The sequence below is a fragment of the Megalobrama amblycephala genome, linkage group LG7, assembly GCF_018812025.1.
Source record: "Megalobrama amblycephala isolate DHTTF-2021 linkage group LG7, ASM1881202v1, whole genome shotgun sequence".
In the NCBI taxonomy this organism is placed as follows: Eukaryota; Metazoa; Chordata; class Actinopteri; order Cypriniformes; family Xenocyprididae; genus Megalobrama; species Megalobrama amblycephala.
In genome coordinates, this window is record NC_063050.1 from 46,097,961 (window position 1) to 46,124,349 (window position 26,389).

Below are 26,389 nucleotides of genomic sequence, written 5' to 3' on the forward strand. Positions count from 1 at the left end.
TGCAGTATGGTTGTTTTCATTTGTTAACATTAGTTAATGCACTGTGAACTATCATGAACTAACAATGAATGACTATTTTTATTAACTAACATAAACAAAGATGAATAAATACTGTAGCAAAGTTATTGCTCATTGTTAGTTGATGTTGGTTAATACATTAATGTTAATAAATGAGACCTTATTGTAAAGTGTTACGATTTTTATTTATACTGTTTTATTTCTATGATCAGTTTGTGGAAAGGAGTTCAGTTAGGAGGTCTAAAGTTGTAGAAGCTCATTGATCATGTACAGTAAGGTCTGAAGAGACTGAAATCATACAGAAGTCAGTTGAGTTTGTGGCAAAACCTTTTACAGTACTTGAGTATTGTTGTCTTTTACTGCATATGATAATTCATACTAAGAAAGTAGAACTGAAATGACATTCATTACGAGATGATTAGTTAAAACATTTCAAATACACCTGCAGAATATTTTTTCTAGTCATGTATTTCGCCATTGAGGATTTCTTAAAAATAGTGTGTAAAAATCTTGTATCGTCTTGTCTCGTGAACTCAATCTCGAGTCTTGTCTCGTCTCGTCTCGTGAGATACCTGTCTCGTCACACCCCTAGTAATGATATATATTTTAGAGTTTTTAGCATGGATTTCCTGAGAAATTGCTTATTTTCGTCATTCGTGTGTGATTAGGTCATGTTTGCAAATAAAGATAAGTGTGCTGTGGTAGTAGACTAAAGACATATTATTTAAATATCCGTACCGTTTTTGTTATTTTTCAATATATTTATTGAGATAGGGGAGAGTGTTGAAATCATTATAGTGACATTCACTCTGATAAAATGATCACCTGTAACACTAGTTTGTCTCAAACCATCAGATTCATCCACACAGAAGAGCAGAGCCGAAGGAATTTAATATAATTCCTTCACACATAACTTTATTTATTTATTTTATTTTATTATAAAAGTCCCAAAGTCCCAGCACTCAAAAATCTATGAAAGCAAGCATAGTTCAAATAATCTGAAAGAACTGTTGGAGTCTTTTCTCATGAGAATAATCAATTGGAGAAGCAAATCTTATTGTGATTTTTGTTTTCTCAATGATTATTTACAGGGAACACCACTCACATTACACAGCTATACACCTGGCCACTGAGTGTCCCTCTCGCATGTACACTGTTAATTATGGAATAATAAAGAACATTTCCAAACTTTTTCCCTGCTAAAAAACACCATCTTAGACCACAGTTGGCATACTGGTCCAGGCTGGGTAATGCAAGGAAAGTCTGTATCCTGAAAGTTCTATGTATTCTGGTTTGGGACACCAGCATATTAGCATTTTATTCTGGGAACAAGCATCCAAAACACAACATATGCTGGTGACCAGCTATGCTGGTTTTTCATCAAGGATGTTAACTCAGATAAAATGTATTAAAATAACCATTTGCATATAATCCAAGGCTGTCTGAATAACCATTAAATTGTTCAATAAATTGGTGTATGACTTTTCCTGTCATGTTTAAATGTACGGCCACCATGTGTAATTTACTGTAAGATGGATATGCTTTATAGCTCTTCTTTATGACTGGTTGATAAAGTCATTTTGGTGACTTAGTGTTAGTTTATGACCTTCCACTTTCACCTATTCAAACCAAGGTTAGGTAATAAATAGTTTCATTATTCGCAGAAAGTCTTATTCTTCTAGCCAAATATCACCCATTGATACAAGAAGGTATCATTTTACTGACATGTAGCTAAAATTGGTTAATGATTGCTTTTGACGTAATGGTTAAGGGACAGGTAAATCTGAAAGTGGACCCTGACAATGATTTATACAGTGGATCAAAATGTTCATCAAAGTTGTCCTAAGAAGAAGGTTTTAGGACAACTTTAATGAAAGGTTTTGATCCACTTCAGATGATACTGTAGTTCACACAGAATGCATTTTTACTTTGACAAACACAAGACGGAGGCAGTGGAATGGGGAAAAGTTGATCTTTTAACTTTAGCACAGTGTTTTTAACTCCCATGCACAAGATGCTGCAAAAGATGCAAGACACGAGCGCAACTGTCAAACATGTCTGTCTAGCATGTTTACATTGAAAAACTATCAAAAAGTAGTGCAGTGAAATAGTAAAATGTGTTCTGTGCTTGTCATTTTGAGAGCGCTTATGCATATGCTTAAATTTGAGTTTTTGTTGAAGATTGTTTAGCCAAATAATTGCAGCTTGTCTGTGACCAGTTCAGAGTCAAGACCAGTTCAGTCCAATAAAATCCAGCCTGTTATAATGAAATCTTGACTGATTCTGACAGTTCTCACAACGTTTTGTCTATGTTTGTTTTCCACCATTGACAATAAAGTATCAGAGCCCCTATTGTCACTGACAGCTGCAGGTATGATCTATGATTGTCTGATACTGTCATATATCACAAAATCTGGCACAAATCATGGTGCAAATGCACATATATATTTCTAGAAGCATCCAATACAAGGCTTGCAGTATGAATGATTGGTAACACTTTATTTTATAGTGCCGTAGTTACACGTTACATGTACTTACTATAGTAATAACAGTAAATTATGCATAATTACAAGTAACTAACCCTAAACCTAGCCCTAACCTTAACTGTAACTCTATAATAAGTACACGTAGTTAATTAATAGTACTCAGTATTTATTCGAGTAATTACAATGTAATTACGCCACTGTAAAGTAAAGTGTAACCAAATGATTTTTATTAGAGGTATCAGAGGTTAATACAATTAAAACATAATGATAATACTTACAGAGAAATGATAACCATTTTTGTTATAATTTTACAGATTCAGTCATTCTAATTTGTCATTTGATTAAGACATACAGCATAACACTCAATATAGATTCCCGCAAAATATTTGCAAACTTTAGTACAACTTCAGTGTTGCTCCATTAGGTTTTCTCAGGTCTGTCTCTAAATCAGCTGACATCCAGCACAAGGTTTGCAGTATTATTGTCAGCATTAGAAAGTAATTGTTTTACATTCAGACAGGAGATGTTAAAGTGATTTGTTATAATGAAATTATACTAATCTGCATAAAATATAACTCTAAATAGTTCCCTTTAAAAACTGTTTTTGCAAAGTTTAATTGCTCAATAATGCTTTTGAAGCAACCTTTGTCTGTTTTTTATATTTTTATCGAAACACCCTAAATGTTGTTCTATAAACTTTTTGCAACTCTTCCTCTAAATCAGCCACAGTCATTCTTCTAATTTTGGATTTTTTGTCATTAGTTCCAATGATTCCCCCTGAGTGTGAACATCTGTCTTTATGGTCTAAGCAGCAGTATGCAGTCCAGAAATGACTAGGCACATTCACTCTTTTAATTTTTTTATCTAAAAATGTTTTACCCGGTACCACCCCTGTAACAATGTAAACATGTTGACATTGGCGTTTAAGATCTTTTGCCAGCCTTTCTTCTTCATTCCACCATTGACCGCTGTTAAAAGAGGGGTATTGTGGAGCAGCATTGGTGAGAGTGAAGGTGGCGTCAGCACAGTCCTGTGATCGTGCCTGATAGACTGGTGCCAGATGACCTCTGTGGAAGCCAGACTTCACATAGTCTCTATTGAGAGCTTGGCGGAGTCCACGATATCTCCACGATATCCTCTGGAATTCCATGTTTTGTCCTGCCTTATTATCATCAAGCTGCAATAATATTTTATACATTATATAACATAGAAAAGATACAATTGAGAATGCTGGATAGAAGAAGAAAGAACTGTAAATCCTATTCACAGGCAGCATTCCTTTTCCTTTCTTTACAACACACTTGTGTAAGCACTCATGCTAGACTAGCAATCTCTCTTTACCTTGGAATCATGTCTACTGACCCCCTGTTTCACAGACTAAAATGCATGTTTGAGTTGCTTTAACTCAAAGCAACTTGCACTGACATATCTTAAAATATGTCAGTGCCATAGTTTTGTCTCAAGATGCACACCAGTAATGTTTTTATTATTATTATTTTTTTTTATCTAGGGCACATTTATAAAAGTTACTTAAATAAAAATTAATTAAACTAAGGCCTAATTCTGGCTTAGTCTAAGCCCTGTCTGTGAAACCGGGCTTGAGTTTATCAAATCAACTGCTTATGTGTGTGGTTTTCAGAAAAGTTTCTTGAAATGTCTTAAATGTCACTTCTTTTGACTTCTAGCACTTCACAGAAGCACTACAGATTCTTGTCGTCATTATAAAGCACTTTTCCAGTATTGTCATGGTATTGTGATTTTCATTTTCTTTAATGATTGTAAAATACTTTCTCTTATCCTAGCTTATTATTCATGTCACTATGTGCTATTCCAAGTCTTTTAGCTGAAATTTTGTGTAAAAATATTTCACTTACTTGAGGTTCAGTGTGCCACTTATTAAGTCTGTTGCATTTCTTTATCCCTTCAAACTTGTAGGCTGAATACACTGGGATCCTGTTTTGTGTATCATAATATGTGGCATAATAATGAACATCATTTAGAGTTTGGCAGATCTGCCTGTACTGTGATCCAGAAAATCTTGTTGGTGATTTTCCATTTGCAAAAAATTGACCACACTCCTGCTCAAAATTCTGCACAACTTTGGCCGAACCACCGGAGAGAAGAAACAGCATCAGCACATGAAGAAACAGCGTCATGATGAAGAGGATGAGATGATGAATGATCAAGATCTCTGCAAGAACAACAACCATACTATAATTTCTATAACTGCTATAACAACTTATATTGTGTAATAGGCTATATAAATAAACATGTATCTCAAATTTAGCAGTACAAGCCAAAGATCAAACTATTAACCTGTTAAATGAAAAGACAATAATGCGAGAATGTAAGAAACATGATACACAACACCTTCTGTGTAAAGGTCTTGAATACAGAAATGTAAAGGCCGAATGCATTTCTACAAATACTACAGTATACCGACACCACAGGCAAGGATACACTGGTGTTGGAGTGAGATGGGGAAGTTTTTCTAACCTCCTGATTTGTCCATGAATACTTTTAAGGAAATGTGGCTCACAAACTTGATCCCCCACATATCTCGTATGGCAACACAGGCTATTAAACAAAGTTCCTTAGTCCATGTAATGTGTATGCTCATTTATGAAACTAAAAGAGAACCCTTTAAAGTAAACAATATCTGTAGCCCTATTCATCTAAATCCACCTGGCATGCTTTTTTTTAATTTTTTGTTTGTTTGTTTGTTTATTTGTTTGTTTTTGCCAGGTGGCAGAATTGCTGACTGGCATCAAAGTCAGTTCACATGGTGACCATTTTATAGTCATGCAAGTATAGATCCTGCAAAGACCCTGTTTAGCCTACTTGAATGAGCAAAGAACAAATTCTCCAAAGCTGTTTTCCATAGTTTAAGTTTTGATTTGTCAGGCTGCAAGTTTTCCAGTTAGTCCAGATAGTGTGCATAAACAATACTGTGGAGCAAAACAGATCAGACGATTTCCCTGACAACTTTTCTACATTTGTCATATTGCATTTTTTCATATTTGGTTTTCTACACGTTATTTGTCTCCTATACTGCATCTGGTGATACCCTCAATGAATCTCATGCAGTGAAGGTTAAACCAACACACTCACTGAATAGGGCATTAAATAATATCTTCTTGTTAGTATAATTTTTTCCTCTTTGGTGGTTTTGGTTGAAACTGTGCCAGATTTTGAACAATATTTCACTGGTTAACTGGTCATTTTCTAAAAAGAATGAATGCAAAAAAAAAAAAAAAAAAAAAAAGAAGTGCATAGAAGTGTTTAATATTGATCCATGCATTTTTCTGGATTTCTGACATTTAAAAATTTTAATTTGGAAAAAGGATACGACGATGTAAAATAGTGATGCTCCGGATATATGGGTCTAGCTATACTGTAATAATAGTGTTGTCTAGCAGATAAAGTGTTGAGGCTTTTGTATGTCTTCAGGCTTTGCTTTTGCTCACCAAAGCTGCATTTATTTAATTAAAAATACAGTAAAGACAGTACTATTGTGAAATAGTATAACAATTTAAAATAGGCCTAATTGTCTTTAATTTTAATAAATGTAAAAAGGTTATTTATTCCTGTGATCAAAGCTGAATTTTCAGCATCATTACCCCAGTCTTCAGTGTCACATGATCCTTCAGAAATCATGATCAAGAAACATTTATTATTATTATTATTATTTTCAATGTTGAAAGCATTTTTGTAGAAACAATGATACCATTCAAACATTTGTGGTATTAAAAAAAAAGAAGAAATTCATTAAAAAAATTCTTCAAGGATGCATTCAATTTAATCAAAAGTGACAGTAAAGTCGTTTATAATGTTACAAAATATTTATATGTTTTAAACATTTAATAAATAATCTTAATAAATGCAAATAAATGCAGTTCATTGAGCTTTCTATTCAACAATAAATCTTGAAAAAAGTATCACCATTTCCACAAAATTATTAAGCAGCACAACTGTTTTCAACATTGATAATAATAATAAGAAGAAATGTTTCTCGAGCAGCAAATCAGCATATTAGAATGATTTCTGAAGGATCATGTGACACTGAAGACTGGAGTAATGATGCTGAAAATTCAGCTTTGGCATTGCAGGAATAAATTACATTTTATAGAAAACAGTTCTTTTAAAGCTGCTGTAGGTAACTTTTGTAAAAAAAATTTTTTTACATATTTGTTAAACCTGACATTATGTCCTGACAGTAGAATATGAGACAGATAATCTGTGAAAAAATCAAGCTCCTCTGGCTCCTCCCAGTGGTCCTATTGCCATTTGCAGAAATACACCGCTCCCGGTAAGAAACAACCAATCAGAGCCAGGAGGAGTGTCTTAGCAGTGTCAATCAATCAAGCTCGCGTGCGTGCTGATCACACTCCTCTCATGCACAGCGCCAGCGCATACAAGCTTCAAGATCACCGGTGTGCCGCAGCTTTGCTTATGGCGGAAAAACAATCCAAACTGCCAATTCCTCGAGTGGCACCTGCTCATAAAATAAAGACGGGTAAACGGAAAAAGACAGATGACGATGATAAAAATGCCAAAAAGAAAGAATTAGATAGAGCCCGAAATAAAACGAGGGTAAATATCGGAGCGGCTTTTCCGAGGTGGAGGGAGCTACGTGTCCTGAAAGGATTAAAAACCGATGCAGAGTCAGCCACATTTCTGCTTGACAAGTAAGTATCCCTGCTTGATTTGTTTAATTTTTTAAGAACTACACAACTAAGATAATTTCAAAACAGGACTGACAAATTATGTATGGCATGGTTTCTTGTAGATTTCAGGGTGGTCCTTTGCATATAACATCGTTTTATTTCGCCATAAGCAAAGCTGCGGCACACCGGTAATCTTGAATTTGACGCCTGTACACTGTGCATGAGAGGAGTGTGATCAGCGCGCACGCGAGCTTGATTGATTGACACTGCTAAGACACTCCTCCTGGCTCTGATTGGTTGTTTCTTACCGGGAGCGGTGTATTTCTGCAAATGGCAATAGGACCACTGGGAGGAGCTAGAGGAGCTTGATTTTTTCACAGATTATGTGTCTCATATTCTACTGTCTGGACATAATGTCAGGTTTAACAAATATGTAAAAAATATTTTTTTACAAAAGTTACCTACAGCAGCTTTAATTTGCAATAATATTTTGCAGTCTTACTGCTTTACTGTATTTTTTTTTTTATTAAATAAATACAATTTTAAATTGTAATGTTTCCAAATTTTGACAGGCACTGCATTCTAAGGTTGGAAATCAGCTGAAATTTGAATTTGTGTGAAGATAGCCAATTTAAATTCAAATCATAAAACTTTTGTTTTAGCTGACTAGTCAGTTTTTATGGCTTTTTTCTTTGGTGTCAAAAAGAGCAGTCCTTGTAAACAATATGGAGAAAAGTCACTATAAAGAACAAATAAAATAAACATATTATGCATTTGAAACAGTTTGACTTGAGGTTCAATGTACAGCTGTCCTTGTGTTTTGCAGTTCTTAAACCCTTCAAACTTGTTTGTAAAGTAAACAGGGATTTTAGCTTCAGTGAAACCATCAAAGAGAAAGCATGAGTTCAGGTGGAAGGATGCCATATATTAAAGAGAATGTGATAAGATTAACTTTACAGTTATGTGCAAATAAAATGTGTACGTTTCTGTATTATGAATAAGCGAAGATAATGGTCTAGGTACCTCTTTTCACTAAATATTTTTCAGGTTTTTTTAATTTTCAGTTTTTTAAATAAATTCTTGCCTACAAAAAAACTATTGAACATTTCCACTGTTACTGCCCAGAAAAAAATAAAATAATTAAACATGCATTGAACGTTTTGTTACAACCTGATTGCAGGCAAAACTTTGGTTAAAATCTATACCATCATACAGTTGACACTTGCTATAATCGTCTGTTTTTATTACGGTGCTACAACAGCTACATTTGTGTTATAGGACTTTTAACTCATAAACCATATGTTTACTGAGATATAGCCCTTGTGACAACATCTCCATGCTGATCTCACCCATATTCAATAAACTTATTCAAAGTATTTTATAAATTATGCAAATATCAGTTGCTGGACTATGTATGTGAAATGGTAGCAAAAAATGAAGATCACATAATACAGGTCTAACAAACAAACTGAGCTCAATAAAAAACAGAAATTAAAATAACATAACAAATACTAACAATTGAACAGTGAAATTAAAGATGTATCCAGTCAAAAACTGTCACTCACCACTCTAATAGATTATGCATGTGATGTTTTTCACACCTTGTTTTCACCAGTCCTGCTCATCGATAATTTCCTGACATTTATATACCCTCTCCATTCAGTAAATGTGCTTTCTCAACAATTTCATTTTAGTAACTAAAAAAACCAGGAAACTAAACCACTCAGCTTCCTGCTTCTATTTTCACAGAATTTCTGAGCACTTGATTGTGCGTTAGCTTATTAAGAATACACACAGAACCACCTCATAGCAGAATATGCAAGATATTATGATTTAACAAAATAAGAGGGACCATAAAACTTGCATGTTGTTTTTCATTTAGCCTAGTGTCCTGAATAGGCTGTATCACATATGGTCTACACCAAAATAATAACTGAATTTACATAAATTAACCATTTCAAAAGTTTACATATTGACCTTTTAATACTGTGTTTAATAATTGTTCATAGGTCGCCTGTTTGTCCAGAGCAGTTAAACTACCTACTGCTCTCTAGAAAAATCCTTCAGATCATGTACATTTTTTAGCATCAGCTGCTTATTTGAACCCTTTCCAGAAGTGAATATGATTTTGACATCAATCTTTTCGCACTGAGGACAACTGATGGGCTCAAACACAACTATGACAAAAGCTGCAAATATTCAGCGATGCTGAAGAAGGAAACACAATGCATTAAGAGCTGGACTGTAAACCTTTTGAATTGAATAATCAGGGTAAACTGTATTTGTATTTGTCAATAACTGAAATCGAAATTGCTTATCAAAATGCAAAATGCATTGATCAGTGTTGGGGGTAACGCATTACAAGTAACTTACATTATGTAATCAGATTACTTTTCAAGGCAATAGTAAAGTAACGCATTACTTTTTCAATTTACGACAAAATATCTAAGTTACTTTTTTAAATAAAGTAATGCAAGTTTCTTTTTCACAGTTATTGACTGACAGCTCTCCTGTCCCCATGTTGAGAGAAATAAAGTGCAGGTGTTTTGTGTTGTGTGTGAACATGACGGTTATTGTAGTTCTAGACTAAATGTAAGCATGCATTTACTCATCTCACTTGCATGAAAACATTCAGTATGTCTCAAAATGAATAAAAACAGTGAAATGCATTCTCAGAATGCAAACACAAACCTGTAATAATTAACTATATTAAATCACACAAATATACTTTACATATTTACATACATAACATGCATTACGTTATCAGATTATTTTTTGATGTAACAAGTAAAATAATGCATTACAAATAACGTACATAACGTACTTGTAATGTACATTACATAATCACATTACTTTTGCTACATTCTAATAACACAAATACATTTATTAACGATCAAAAAGTTACTGCAGATTAATTATTAAAAAAAAAGAGTCAGAATATATGAATTGTTTCTGAAATATATAGTGATACATGATGTCCAATTTAGTGGACAAATATTTATTGAATGCAAACAAAAGAGTTTAATATTCTCTATTCTGCCTCTTTGTAGGCTATCTTTCTGATTTATGACACTAAATACTCAGTAATATTATTGATCTGACTGCGCTGACACTATTAGATGAGAACTGAACTGGGGTGTGTTTCCCAAAAGCAACCATGTTATCCAACAAACATCGCAAGTTCCGTCGTTTCTAACATAGTTCAGGGATTTGGTGTTTCCCGAAATCATCGTTCAAACGAACATTCGCAAACTTGTGTGGTTGGAACGACAGCTCTCCAGCTGTGGTTAGAAGCATAGTTTCTTGTTTTTATGACATGTAATAAATCGTTATCTTGAGCAAAATAAGCAAGCTGACATTAAGTACAATGTAGGCTATATCTTTTATTTAGAATATATACAAATATCATTTACATATTTTAGTTTGCCAAGAGATTTTAAGCACCGTTTTTGAAGAGTGCGCACGTGCGTATACGTGCTGTAGTACGTGAGACCGAGCCTAAGATTGAATTTGGATAAAAGCAAAATAACAGAGAAAAACGATAGTTAGTCCTCAGAAGCCATGTCCGTAATTTATCCCGTATATTGTACGGGAAACGCACCCCAGAACTGGACGATGACATCACTGCCTTTTCCAGAGTGTCTTTATAGCAGAAGTGCACTTATTTCATAATTATTGAATGGAAATGAATCAACACTGAACTGTCGCCAGCTGAACAATGACACTATTTTCTGTTTAGAGCTGCTTTACAGTGGAATTGAATTCTGTCTGCATCACTGATCATTATTTTTCTGTATCACTGTAACTTTGAATCAATCTGTATTGTATAGTGTTATAATGACTTGACCTGACTTGATTTAAAAAGTTTAAAATTAATGGTCAATTGCTGCTTTTCAGTGTAAATAAATTTATGATGCATAAAAATCACAGTGATTGAGTCATAAGATTCTGAACACCAAATGTGAGTAAAAGTTTTCACATGTATTTATCTGCATGTTTTTTTTTCCAAGGTACATTTTTGTAATAATGTAACTTTACATTTTACAGATCTCAATCTTTGGGTGAAGAATGTGTGCAATGTAGATTAATATATATATATATATAATCAAACAAATCTTTATTCCATATTAGTGTAAAATATTATTCAATTATTTTTATCATTATATTTGTTTCGATTATTACAGTCAAACATCTAAAAATTGAATTAATTGAAGAATTACATGTAAAACTGACGTTTTTAGGGATTTTCTTTATGATTCAGCTGATATTTATAATAATTTAGTCAGAAAAAATAATTAAAAAAACATTTGTTAAAGTTTCTCTTTCAGACGATAGCTTAAATCTTTATTTCAAAGGCTCTGTTGTTTCTTTGCTGGGGGTTCTGGGGTGTTATCAAACACCTCAAAAGATTTGACATTATAAAGCTTTCCCAAACTTTTCTTTAAATCATTCACAGTTGTGTTCTGGGGAGGAATGTTCTTGTTATCTCCAATAAATCCTCTTGAGATTTGAAATTTCTTATTCTGGTTTAAGAAGCAGTCCAGAAATGAATTCATACGAATTTGTCAACTCGTAAAATATGTACGATTTAGCAAAAAACATATAAATACGTGCGAATTGCCGTGAGATCGGGTTGGCATATCAGGTAAGAGTGAATGTTTCTGTTGTCAGGCTTTCTTCAGTAATTTCACAATCATTTGAAAATTATTCATAAAGCTGAAAATAATTCTCAAACTATAGCCTACTAAAACATGGTAAAACCGGCAACTTTCATATTGAAGTAGCCTAGTCCCGTGTTAGGAAAGTGTAAAATAAAATAAAAATATAATTTGCTAATTAGTTCATATGCATTATTTTACACACTGGCGATCAAAAGTTTGAAATAAGACTTCTTTAATGTTTTTTGAAAGAGGAAGGCTTACTTTTTTGATCAAAAATACAGTAAAAACACAAATATTATAAAATATTAATACAATTTCAAATAGCTGTTTTCTATGTGAATATAGTAAAATGTAATTTATTCCTGTGATCAAAGCTGAATATTCAGCAGCATTACTCTAGTCCTCAGTCACGTGACAAAGTAAAATGTAAATAAGTATCCCAGTCATTCATTAATGTTAATGATAAGCATTTCAATAATTAAAAAAAAAAAAAAAAATTATATTGTATTAGTAGCCTATTGCAGACCGCGTGTGATGGGCTGCTTTGTGCCAGAAAGTCCAGGGCCACTTTTTTGCCTCAGTCCGCCCCTGCGTTTGAACGATGGTTTCTGGAAACACCAAATCGTTGAACTATGTTAGTAACGACGGAACTTGCGATGTTGGTTGACTAACGATGCTTTTGAAACACACCCCAAGACAATGACATCACTGCTTTCTCCAGAGGAGCTTTATTGCTGACGTGAACTCATTTCACAATGAACGGAAATGAATCAACACTGAACTGATGCCAGCTGAACAATGACTAGCTATTTTCTCGTTAGAGCTGCTTTACAGTGGAGCTGAATTCTGTTTGCATCATTGATTAGCCTCTTCTGTTTATCCCTGTAAAGCTGCTTTGAAACAATCTATACTAAACGTACCCCTGATGATGACAACACAGAATAACTTAAAATCACTAATAATCATCAAATCCAGTTTATTTTACAGATTTCGTGTGTAAGTCTTCCACTTTTTTCCCCCACAAAACTGAAACCCAGTTTGGGTTGAAATTCTTTTAAGTTCAAGTATTGGGATTATAAACACTGAATACCAAAGGACATCCCTAGTGAAAAAAAAGTATACTTTATTGTATTTTAAATATATTCCCTTTTTCTATAGTACACTGCAAATATACTAACAAAAAATGTACTATCATTAAATATATAAAAAGTATATTAGTTTCATATTTTCACAATGCAACTTTTAACACTTTAAAATAATTGTACTTTAGTATATTTTCTAAAAAAATATATTTTAGAAAAATATACTTGAAGTGTAAGTTCAGTTTATTTTTTAAAAGTGTATTTATTTGCACTTTATAAAAATATATTTGAGGCATATTTTAACAGTGTGCTGGAAATGATCATTGTAACAATGCACTGAAAGTATATTTAAAAAATACATTATTTAATATCCTGAAGTTGTAGTGTATCTAATGTTAAATTTGAGTATATTTTTTAAGTTTACTTCTTCATCCTTGGAATTCATTAGATTACTTGTGCTATTTATTTCAGTATGAATGCATTACAAGCCCATTTATTATATGCAGTGTAGCCTATACAATTTCCAAATATGTGTAAATGTTTATTAAGTTTACACTGGCAGAATCATTTTACAATCGTACACACAAATCTATATTAAACAACACACCAGCAGCACAAGTAATGCGAAAAAAATATGTTGAGTGGTTAAACTTATCGGAATTCAAATGTCTCTTCAACTTGGTCTGTGACCAATCAGATTTTGTTGCTCACTGCCTTCAGCCAATCAGAGCTGCTGACGTCACGGTCGTCGTCTGAATCTCCTCGCTCAGTCACTCAGGTGAAGTATAATGTCGCAATGTGTAATTTATTTAATAAAACACTGAAAGCGCAATACATCGCTCAATCTTGGGGATTCTGACCAGTTCAATCAAGTGACATCGCAGCCTGACCGTGATGACGACGACAACCGGGAATCTAATGGCCTACGCGATCCTGAAAGAACCGGAGAAAAGTGCTGCTATTGGGAGGTGAGCTGTAGTCTACCAGTTAACAAACTTTATTTTATTTTCGTTAACAAACGGAGAGCGATATTTCGGCTTGATATCTCCTTTTTGAGTTTTTGTGTGGTGTTTTATGGCACATGTTTGTATGCAGCACCAAAACATTCATATGATTGGTCAAATCGGCCCGTATTCTGTACGATATTAATTCATAAAGTGTTGTATGCTTGACTATGTACCGAAAACAATATCGACATGCCATTGTGATACAGTTCCCTGCTGCTAATCCTCATTTACTGTTCAAAAATAGTATTGGTTCAATGTAGGATTTAGACAGACTATTGTAAACGTGAATAAAGAGTTGAACATGCTGTCTTATATCTGGTATATTCTGTCAACAGATGCTGTTCTTCACGAGTCTCTGCGGTCATCATTGTGCCATCAGACACACTGAGAAGCTCATCAGAAAATGGAATATAATGTGTAATTTGTATTTGTGTATAGAGGGTTAGGGTTCTTTAATGAAAAACATGGTAAGTTTTGCTGAATCTAAGTTTAAATAAAAACTATTGGATTTGTCAATGAAATATGTCTCTTCATTAGTGATGTTGTTACATTTTATTTGTTTTAATGGCCTTGAAAACAAATTCATTCAACTTTGGGAAAATGTGTTAAACTGTATTTAAATAGTAGCACAACTGTATTGTGTGAGATTATGTAATTCAAAGTACAGTAATCAACATTTGAAGTGGATCAAAAAAGTTAGGACAACTTTGATTAAAGGTTTTGATCCGCTTCAAATGTTGACTATATTATACAAAGTATAAGTAATAACAAAGTGTATTGTTATTGACTGCAAAGTGTGTAATGTTTAATATTTGGAATAATCCAAAGGTACTGAGCATACAGTACTATTACCTGTAAAATAATATATTCATTGTATATTGCTTGTGTTTTCTGAAGACACTCGTAATTATTTTGTAATGTACTTAAATCACAAATAAAGTGTACTTATAACACAAAGTGTACTCATAACAGAAATAAAGTATACTTATAACACAAATAAAAGTATACTTATAACAGAAATAAAGTATACTTATAATACAACGTATATTATAACAAAAAATATACTTTTAACACAAATAAAGTATACTTATAACACAAATTAAGTACACTTTCACTAATCAAGCATGTAATTAGTCCCTACACAGACATATACTTAAAGTGTACTAAGTATACTTGAAGTTGTTCCAATTTAGTACACATAAGTATACTAAATATACTTAAAGTTGTATTTTAATACTACTTAATTTCAACTTAAATATACTTAGTACAAAATTAGTTGTTTCAAAATAGCACACTTTAAATGAACTAATCATTAACACACTTGAAATATACTAATAATTAGTCTTGCTGCAAGTATACTTAGTATACTTTTTTTTCACTAGGGATGCATCAGAAAAATTGGGAATGTTTAATAAATATATAGTAGGACAACAGCTTGGCAGTAAACTGTTTTTTTTTTTTTTTTTTTTTGCAGTATTGTCTTATATTAATGTCAGTAAAAAAAAAAAAAAAAGAACTGTCTCCAAAAGTGGGACTTATGGGATAACAGACATCATGCATCATGCATCATAAGATCATTATGTTTGCGTCATCCAGGGGATTAAAACGTACAATATTTCAGACCTAGTTACTAGAGTGTTAATAATGCATTACTCATTTGTTTCTTGTATTCGTTAATGAACGATAGGTAATCTAACTCTTGTAAACGTTTAAATCATGTCATGTCTCCATGAGAAACAATAACCATCTGAATAGGGCTTAAGATATCATGGTGTGTCATCAAATTAATAAAACTTCTACTATCACAGTTTATTTTTAAATTTATGCACTTTTTAGCTTAAAGGGTTAGTTCACCCAAAAATGAAATTCTTTCATTAAGAAGCTACTCACCCTCATGTTGTTCCACACCCGTAAGACCTTCGTTCATCTTTGGAACACAAATTAAGATATTTTTTATGAAATCCAAGAGTTTTTTTTTTTTTTTGTCCTCAATAGAAAGCAATGAAATGACCACATTCAAGGTCCAGAAAAGGTAGTAAAAACATTGTTATAATAGACAGCATGACTGCAGTGGTTCAACTTTAATGTTATGAAGCGACAAGAATATTTTTGTGTGCAAAAACAAAACAAAAATAATGACTTTATTCAACAAATTTGTCTCTTCCCTGTAATTCTCCTACGCTATTTTTGTTGCAGCACTTCCAGGTTCTACATCAGACCAGCGGCTCAGTATTGGCCTACGCCTGTTCACGTGAGCAGCATGGCACAGGAGCTGCGGCGTCCAGAAGTAAACACAGAAGAATTGAACTGCATTCACTGCTCCAGCTGCGTACAAGTCTGACAGGGAAGATGAGACACTGTTAAATAAAGTCGTTATTTTTGTTTTGTTTTTGTGCACAAAAAGTATTCTCGTTGCTTCATAACAAGGTTAAACCCCTGTAGCCATGTTGATTATTTTAACAATGTCTTTAATACCTTTCTGGACATTGAATTACAATTACATTGCTTTCTATGGGGCATAAAAAAACTTTGATTTCATCAAAAATATCTTAATTTGTGTTCTGAATTTGAACGAAGGTCTTACAGGAGCGGAACAACATGTGGGTGAGTAATTAATGACAGAAATTTCATTTTTTGGTGAACTATCCCTTTATTATAGATCAAAACATAATTCACATGACATTAATGTGCCACATTCATATAACTGCACAGTTTGTCCCAAATGGAAAAATAACTAAATGACTGTCATAGGGACGAAAATATATTATTGTAAGGAAATAATACAAAATACAATACAGGATATACAGCAATTCTGTCAGTAAGGTGCTGCCCTCTACTGGTGAGCTACAGTTATAACATTATAGGATTTGTGGCATGGCTGGTGAAATGATTTATTTTCTTTTTGCTTATGACAAGTCTACATTTAGATTATTTGCTCAGTTTTGCACATGGAGTGTGTAGTAATGTGTGCGTTCACCTTAAGTCCCTGAGTTGTGTGCAGTAGGAAAGAGCCTCCAGAAGAGCCAGTGTGTAATTCATGGACTTTAATGATCCAAGATTTGCCAGCGATAACAAATGAAGGTCCTTGCACCCCTTAATCAGCTTGATAAGTCCTGTCTCCTTCAGAGTTCCTGGTAAGTGAGCGAGGGTGAGCTTACGCAAAAACTTCATCCCTCCTAAAGCAGCCAACTCTCCGTCTCTGACATTGTAGGACCAGGAGCATGGCGACGAGGCCCTTGTGGACCCTGTGCGTCAATCAGCTCCAGCTCCATGAGCAGTGGCTGAATGCACAAGCCTCTGTCCTACCGCTCTTCACCCTGACCCCCCATGACCTCTGTTGGGGGACGATATGTGAGCACACCGACACGGCTGCTCTTTTTAAGGCCGAGAAATAGTTCAATTCTATTCAATTCACATTTATTTGTATAGTGCTTTTCACAATACATATTGTTTCAAAGCAGCTTTACAGAAAATGCATGTGTGTCTACATTATGTATTTCAGAATTGTACATATACAAATCATGCTGTTAGCATGGTAGGTGTTGAGGCATCTGAAGTCTTCATAAGAGGCTGGATCCAAACTGGAGCTGATGTACTGTCTAGTTACCTCAGGATGCATCCCGAGATAAAACAGAAAAGCAAATGGAAATTATTAGCATAGCTGCTGTGTTAAGCAAATATAGTCATGTGCATTTGATCTGACATAACTGGAGTACAGGTTATGAGATGCATTATGTGAATGCTTGGCTAAAAAGATGAGTCTTAATCTAGATTTAATCTGGGTGAGTGAGTCTGAGCCCCAAACATTATCAGGACGGCTATTCCAGAATTTAGGAGCCAAATGCGAAAATGCTCTTCCTCCTTGGACTTAGATATCCTAGGTACTATCAGAAGCCCAGAGTTTTGTGACCTTAAAGAGCGTGGTGGAGTGTAGGGTGATAGAAGATTGGTTAAATGCACAGGTGCTAAACCATTTAGGGCCTTATAGCAATACTTTATAATTGATACAGAACTTAATAGGTAACCAGTGTAGAGATGATAAAATTGGTGTTATGCGATCATATTTTATCTCTAGCAGATGCATTTTGGACTAATAGTTGCTTGTTTATTGAGGATGCAGGACAACCAGCTAGTAATGCATTACAGTAATCTAGTCTAGAGGTCATGAATGCATGAACTAACATCTTCCGTAGCTTAGCGATGTTTCTGAGGTGGAAGAAGACAGTTTTTGTAACATATGAAATATGATTTTCAAAAGACATGTTGCTGTCTAATATAACACACAGGTCTTTAACTGTAGAGGATGAAGTAACAGTACATCCTTCTAAATACACATTGTATTCTAAGAGATTCTGTGTACAGGTTCTTGGTCCAGTAAGTAATACCTTAGTCTTATCTGAATTCAACAGAATAAAATTACTGGTCATCCAATATTTTATATATTTAACACACTCTGTCAACTTGGATATTTTAGAGAGTTCATCTGGTCGTGACGAAATAAATAACTGAATATCATCAGCATAACAGTGGAAACTAATTCCATGTTTTCTTATAATATTACCAAGTGGCAGCATATATATTGAAATAGCAGAGGGCCTAACACAGATCCTTGCGGCACTCCATAATTTACTGATATTAACTTCAATTTTTCCCTGTTTAAATAAACAAAATAGTAACCGTCTGATAGGTATAATCTAAACCAATGTCTGTCCCTAAATACTAATGTAATTAGTCGATCTAAGAGTATTTTATGATCTATAGTGTCGAACGCAGTACTAAGATCAAGTAAAACTATATACAGCCTTGGTCAGGAGCTAAAAGTGCAGTTTCTGTGCTGTGATAGGGCCTGAATCCTGACTGAAATTTTTTATAGATATCAATTTTTTGCAAGAAGCAAAAAGAAGAGCCGACTGAGTCAAATTTTAGACATAAATGGAAAATTTGAAATGGGTCTGTAATTCATTTGGATCTAATGTTTCTTAATGAAAGGCTTAATCACTGGCAGCTTGAATGATCCTGGGACATGAACTAGAGTTAATAATAGTGAGAAGTATATATATATATATATATATATATATATATATAAATAAGTATATATATATATATATACTGTTACAGATGCTGGTGCTGTAGTGAGGAGACATATGCAGATCTCCACAATAACAATGGGTACTTTAATGAACAAAGGAGGATAACACCAAACACATACAACATAACATTAAGATCAGACAAGGAGTGAAGGGAGTGAGTCCATCATATAGGGAGTGCAGATGATCAGGTCCAGGTGAAGGTGATGAGTGAAGATGGGGAGATGACGAGGGAAGTGAGTGCAGGTGTGGAGACAAGAGGATCTTGGGAGTCCGGGAGACAAGGGAACTGTGACATATAATATATATGTCATATTTAATATATGTCATATTCATATATGTCATTTTAATATATGTCATATTTACTCATGTATATATACATATATTTTCTTTGTGATTCTTTTTGATTTTCTTTATGATTCAACAGGTAATTCTAATAATTTATTCTGAAATAATAATAAAAAACATTTTGTAAAGTTTCTCTTTCATACAATGGCTTAAAGCTTTATTGTCATGGTTGGCTGTAGAGAAGCGCTCGATGAACAAGTAATGAACAAAAATAGTTTTTAATAAATCCAACAAGGAATGCAGAGGAAAATAAACAAACACAACCACGTTAAACTTAGACGATACCAGAAACTCAGAGCTTAAATACACAGAGGATGATTGGCAAGGCATGTCAAGTTTATTTATATAGCACATTTCATACACAATGGTAATTCAAAGTGCTTTACATAGAAGAGGAAAATTAAATTCACTAGTAAATTCAGGACACTCCTGTCTGACTGAAACAGAACAGGTGTAGAGCTGATTAATAACCAAGGAAACTAACTTGGCAGGTAAAACAGGAACAAAACACAGAGAAAGCTAAACCAAAACTGACTACACGTTACATTTATTCTGAAAGCGTTACTTTTTTGTTTCATTGGGGGTACTGTAGAGCTATCAAACACCTCAAAAGATGTGACTTTATAAAGCTTTGCCAACTCTTTCTTTAAATCATTCACAGTTATGTTCAGGGGAGTGATGTTATCATTCAATCCAATAAATCCTCTTGAGATCTGACATCTGTTATTCTGGTCTAAGCAGCAGTATGCAGTCCAGAAATAAATAGGCACATTAACTCTGTTTTTCAATTTACTTGTACCTGGTGTCACCCCTGTTACAATGTAAACAGAATACTTTTTTGGTAGACATTGCTCGGATAGTGCTTTTGCGATGTTTTCTTCTAGTACCCTCCATTGACCGCTGTTAAAAGAGGGGTCTTGTGGAGCAGCGTTAGTGAGAGTGAAGGTGGCGTCAGCACAGTCCTGTGATCGTGCCTGATAGACTGGTGCCAGATGACCTCTGTGGTAGCCGGACTTCACATAATCTCCATTGAGGGCTTGATGGATTCCTCATAGTTTTATATCCACAGACCCCTCAGATGCCATGGATGGTCCTGCTTTATCATCATCAAGCTGCAACATTGAAACAATTGAATATCAAGAACGTTTCACATCAAAAACTCATGATAATCAAAATGACATATTTAAGCATTCTTTACTGTGAAAATTATTTCTTCATGCCTTAAAATAGCTTAAACAACCCACATGCAGATTCATAAATATGCTAATTAGTCCCCGCCTTCTGCACTCAATCACACCAGCTCGGACTACCTGACCAACCAATAACCAAGCGTGACACATATATATCAGAAAAATATTCTATAAAAATATAAAATATTCTTTTATTATTGAATTTTGTTATTGTTGTAGTATTATTTATTTCAAATATTTCACCCTAATTAAAGTGTATAGAAGTGCATATTTTTAATGAATGACTAAACAGCAAAGACATTTACTATGGCCTGATTTGCTCATATGTAGTGTGGATAAACTGTACAAGAAATCAAACCAAGTGAAATCTGCAAACAAACACTGTTGGAGATTTTTCAGAATGAACTTTTCTTAGCTATGTTTGCAATCACTTTTAATATAAAGTGAGATCTCAGTTACAGGTGCAATTCATCATGTTTTACATGCAGAAATGTCTTACAGGATTAGTTTCACTTTCAAATGAAAATTAGCCCGAGCTTTACTCACCCTCAAGACATATATGACTTTCTTCTTTCTGATGAACACAATCAGAGTTTTATTAATAAATATCCTGACACATCCAAGCTTTATAATAGCAGTGAACAGGGTTCATGAGTATGAGCTGAAGAAAGTGCATCCATTCACATCCATCCATCCATCATAAACATACTCTGCACGGCTTTGGGGGTTAATAAAGGCCTTCTGAAGTGAAGTGATGCATTTGTGTAAGAAAAATATAAATATTTAACAAGTCATGAAGTAAAATATCTAGCTTCCACCAGACCGTCTTCAGTATACAATTTACGAAGAAAGTGTAAAAACTTTTGCTTACGCTACATCCTACTCAAACGCATCGCTTCACTTCAGAAGGCTTTTATTACCCCCCAAAGCCGTGTGGAGTATGTTTATGATGGATGGATGTGGATGGATGAACTTTCAGCTAATACTCATTGGTATCGTTCACTGCCATTATAAAGCTTGGATGCGTCAGGATATTTAGTAATATTTCTCCAACTGTGTTCATCAGAAAGAAGAAAGTCATATACACCTATAGGCTTGGGCTAATTTTCATTTGAAAGTGAACTAATCCTTTAATACTTTTTGTCTTGAATAGTTTATCTTCTGATTAAAAATGTAATACTCAACAAACTTCATTTTGTGAAATGGTCTGGTTGAAAAAAAATGTGTCTTGTTACTTGGTTTGATATTTTATTAAAGGCTGGGTTGTTTTTTTATTAATACGGGCATATTTCTGGTAAAACTTTAATAGCTGTTATCAGTAAATTTGAAACGACTCCATCCACATCATGGAAAAACATCCTTACGACAAACTAATATGAAGAACAAATACTGAACAATAACAGAATACAACCTTTAATATAATTATATTTCACTTACTTGAGGTTCAATGTACCAGTTGTTTTGTCTTGTGCAGTCCATTATCCCTTCAAACTTGTAGGCTGAGTACACTGGGATCCTGTTGTATGTATCATAATATGTGGCATAATAGTAACGATTATTTAGATTTTGGCAGATCTGCTTGTACTGTGATCCAGTAAATGTTGTTGGTGATTTTCCACCTGCAAAAAATGTACCACACTCCTGCTCAAAATCCGGCACAACTCTGGCCGAACCACCGGAGAGAAGAAACAGCATCAGCACATGAAGAAACAGTGTCATGATGAAGAGGATGAGATGATGAATGATCAAGATCTCTGGAACAACAACAACCAAATGTGTTACTTTTTTTATAATAGCTTATATCGTGTAATATAAATAACAAATAATCACTATCCTCAAATTTACAGCAATACAAGTCAAAGATCAAGGTATTATCAAGGAAGAGACAATAATGCAAGAATTTAAGAAATGTGAGGCAACACCTTCCATGTATTAATTAAACATCTACAATTTAATACTCAATAAATAATAAAGTATATAAAGGCTAAAGGCAGCTCTACACATAGTGGTGGTTTCAGTTGAAATTGTGCCAGATTTAGTTTTATACTCTAATAAGATTTCACAACTGGTAAATGCAAAGAAAGGCATAGAAGTAATATTTCTCCATGTATTTTTCTGGATTTCTGACATTTTAAATTCTGACAAATTAAATTCTGGTGGTGATGCTTTGGATGTTGATCTATCTATATTGTATTTATAGTGTTGTCTAGCATATCATGTGTTGAGGCTTTTAAATGTTGTGATGGGATTTTGTAATTAATCATAACTAACATTCCTTGCAGGAATAACATTTAAATGCTTTTGAAACGTAAATGTAAAAAATGACCGTGATTTTAACAGTAAAAGACTGTAAAAATGCTGCGGTGAAAAACTGTCAATTGGTTTACAGAAAGTTTCCGTACTATACGGTGAATAACTGTAATAGATCTAATGGTACATTTAATGTAATTTTACGGTAAAATACCATTAAATTCACAGCTTTTGGAAGTGAAAAATAACAATTCATTGTAAAATTTACAGTGAAAAACCGTAAATTGACATTCCCACAATTCCCTGCGTGACACTTCACATTTGATATATTTTCGTTGAAATAACTCTGTTTCTTCTTAGTTTTTCTCATTTTTTTCTAATTCAGTTATGTACATTAGGGTTTTATGTTACATCTAATGTTGTTAAATTAATGTTTATTGCATTTTTAAAATTTCATGCATGTTATCATGATGGTGTTTAGTGTGTGTGTGAATGACACTGTGTGCACCTTCTATATATTAGTATTGTCCTCCTCAGCTTGTGGAAAAGTTGCTTGTGATGATCTTTGATTCATCATGTGACTCTTATCACCACTGTGTTTGGTGACTGTCAGTGTATTATAAAGGTACAAAACAGATATTAGTACTTCATTAGGTTGGTAAATTAACATTATATCAGTTAATGAAATATGTTATTTTACCGTAAATGTAACAGATTTTTTTACGTTGCTACTGTATTTTTTACGGTAAAGTTCTGGCAACCACAGCTGCCGGTTTTTTACCGTAAATTTTACTGGGATTTTTTTTACAGGGTCAAAGTCAGTGTGTGTCTGAATCATATCTGAATGTAACAAAAGGGGAAATGAAACTTAGGGACAGCTAGACAACTAATAGCCCCATGATATTAAGTAACAAGCAAACTAATAAACACATGATGTGGGCAGATCTTGCTTTACCTAGTAACAGAAGGGTTTGACATCTGAAGAACCAATCATATTGTAGAATGCTTTGCCATGCTCCTATCCTATATAAACTGTTGTATTTCTTTGCTGGTGGGATTCTCTGTGATTATACAAGGCCCTCTGGCTGTGATTAAAGCATATTCTTAGGCATAGTCTGGAGTCTGCCTGTTTTATTGCTGCACAGCAAGTTAGGGAACACTTCCCAAATGATAAAGGGTCAAGGCATTGACCAACTCAGTCGACGTCGATTAGGAGCCGCGCTAGAGTGTACTATATATAAATTATTTAAGCGTCAATTAGGAGACGTTTAGGGGCGTCAATTAGGACACGACCCATGTAAACTTAAGTTGCAGGAAGTCTGACATCAGTGCGCATCCTCTATATCAGTGGAGTACATAAAAAACCATATGCAGCATACCATTCAAAGGATAATAGTCTTTATTATTATTATTATATTGTGGATTAAAATAAAAAATAGCGGCCATGTCTCAGGGATGAGTGGATTATATTGGTGATTTTACATCTGTGAACATTGTTTATGTGTGAATGCCATGTATATTGAAATACTGAAACACATTTTCCCCATGGGGGACAATAAAAGTCAATACAATGCATGCTAATGTCAAAAATTGACTGAAGGTATAATTGGTGTAAAGACTAGACTGCCAATTTAAAATGCAACTCATAAAATGACCTTATGGACAATTTTTTGGTATCAAAAAGAAGAGCAATTCTTGTAAACAATATGGAGAAAAGTCACTCACTTGAGGTTCAATGTACAGCTGTTCTTGTGTATTGGAGTTCTTAAACTTGTAGTTCGAGTAAACAGGGATTTTAGCTTCAGTGGAACCATCAGAGAGAAAGCATGAGTTCAGGTGGAAGGATGTCATATATTAAAGAAAATGTGATAAGATTAATTATGTGCATATATATATATATATATATATATATATATATATATATATATATATATATATATATAATTTTTTTTTTTTTTTTTTTTGCATAAGCGAGATAACGGGCTATATCACTTTCCACTAAATATTTCTTAGAGTTTTTTTTTTTTTTTTTTTTTGTTCAAACCTACCATCATTATATAGCTGACACTTGCTTGAATCGTCTCATTTTTATTACGGAGCTACAACAACTACATTTGTAAGCTAAATGGACGTTTAACTCATATTAAACGTAGATATAGCCCTTGTGACAACATCTCCATGTGATAACCCTGATCTTACCCATATTCAATAAATGTCAGTCAGTTGCTGGACTACTACATAACATGGTAGCAAATGTGTAGCAAAAATGAAGATCACATAACTAACAAACTAAACTGAGCTAAATAACAAACAGAACTTAAAATAGCATAACAAATACTTAAAATGTCGAAGTCAAAAACGGTTACTCACCACTCTTATATATTATGCATGTGATTCACCAGTCCTTCTCCTTCTCAGCTAAATTTTCCTCCTTTTGCTGACTTTTATATACCCTATCCATTCAGTAAATGTGCTTTCTCAACAATTTCATTTTAGTAAAAAGGAAAAAAATAAAAAGGAAACTAAAACCACTCACTTTCTTGCTTCTCTTTTCATATAAGTTCAGTGCAGTTCAGCATGCGTTAGCTTATTAAAATACACACAGAACCAGTTCAGCTTATAACTTTACATACCTCTTGCAGAATATGTAAGATGTTATGATTTAACAAAATAAGAAGATTCATAAAAAATCACTTTTTAAAAAAATGTAATACTGTGCTGAATAAGCTATATCACATAACAGTTTACATATGGTCCACAACAAAATAATAACTGAATTTACACAAAATTTGAACCATTTAAAAAGTTTACATACCCTTGACTCTTAAAACTGTGCATTACTTGGGTGATCAATGCCTGTTTTTATGTTTTGTGATAACTGTTCATGAGTCGCTTGTTTGTCCTGAGCAGTTAAACTACTGCTCTTTAGAAAAATCCTTCAGATTATGCACTTTGTTTTCTAGCTCTTCTGTATATTTGAAACCTTTCCAAAAGTAAATATGATTTTGACATCAATCTTTGATAGTTGCAAGTAACTCTTGCATGCAATGAAATTAAGACTACTGTTGAGTATTCTCTTAAAATATTATGAAATATTCATTTTTTATTTTAATATGCAGTTGTATTTCAATAGTAATAAACATAGTCAATAGTCAGCCAGCAGATATGGGCAAAGCCTTAGAAACAGACGTGGAGGAGGGGCTCTATAGCGCCACCTTTTGTCTAAAGTTGGGGCTTAGTTTTACCTACAGTCACCAAACTCGTACATATATTGCTCTCATCGAGCTGGACAACTTTCTAATTTACAGTCATTAGCTCCGAACAACAGGATGTCGTCTATTTTGGTTTAAGTGTAGATTTTTTGAGAAATCAGGCTCTGAATTTTTAACTACTTCTCGTAGGGGATTCTTACGATTTGCACCAAACTTTCTGAACATGATGCTCATATAATGACGATGCACAATCAGACGTGCGCAAATGTTATGAGCGTAATGCCACAGCCACTGATTCAATGAACTCTTGACACTGACCATATTCTGTAGGGTTCACTCTCACACTTTGATGATAACACATGAAGCCGAAATGTATCATGT

General features: G+C 33.7%; 1 protein-coding gene and 1 pseudogene across 3 annotated transcripts; both read right to left on the minus strand.

Moving 5' to 3' along the window:
* Positions 1-2,872: 2,872 nt before the first annotated feature.
* LOC125272705 (endonuclease domain-containing 1 protein-like) lies at positions 2,873-25,201 on the minus strand. Of its 3 annotated transcripts, XM_048197760.1 has the most exons (4): positions 25,167-25,201; positions 24,522-24,595; positions 4,379-4,695; positions 2,873-3,681 (listed from the first exon to the last, which is right to left on the minus strand). In XM_048197760.1, the coding sequence occupies exons 3-4, from the start codon at positions 4,658-4,660 to the stop codon at positions 3,169-3,171; spliced, it is 795 nt and encodes a 264-aa protein (XP_048053717.1). In that variant the 5' UTR covers positions 4,661-4,695; positions 24,522-24,595; positions 25,167-25,201; the 3' UTR covers positions 2,873-3,168. The 3 variants fall into 3 exon arrangements, with proteins under 3 accessions (XP_048053717.1, XP_048053716.1, XP_048053718.1); XM_048197759.1 differs by lacking the exons at positions 24,522-24,595; positions 25,167-25,201 and adding an exon at positions 8,737-8,885; XM_048197761.1 differs by lacking the exons at positions 24,522-24,595; positions 25,167-25,201 and adding an exon at positions 8,773-8,851.
* On the minus strand, positions 19,559-25,221 carry LOC125272703 (annotated as a pseudogene).
* Positions 25,222-26,389: the final 1,168 nt, after the last annotated feature.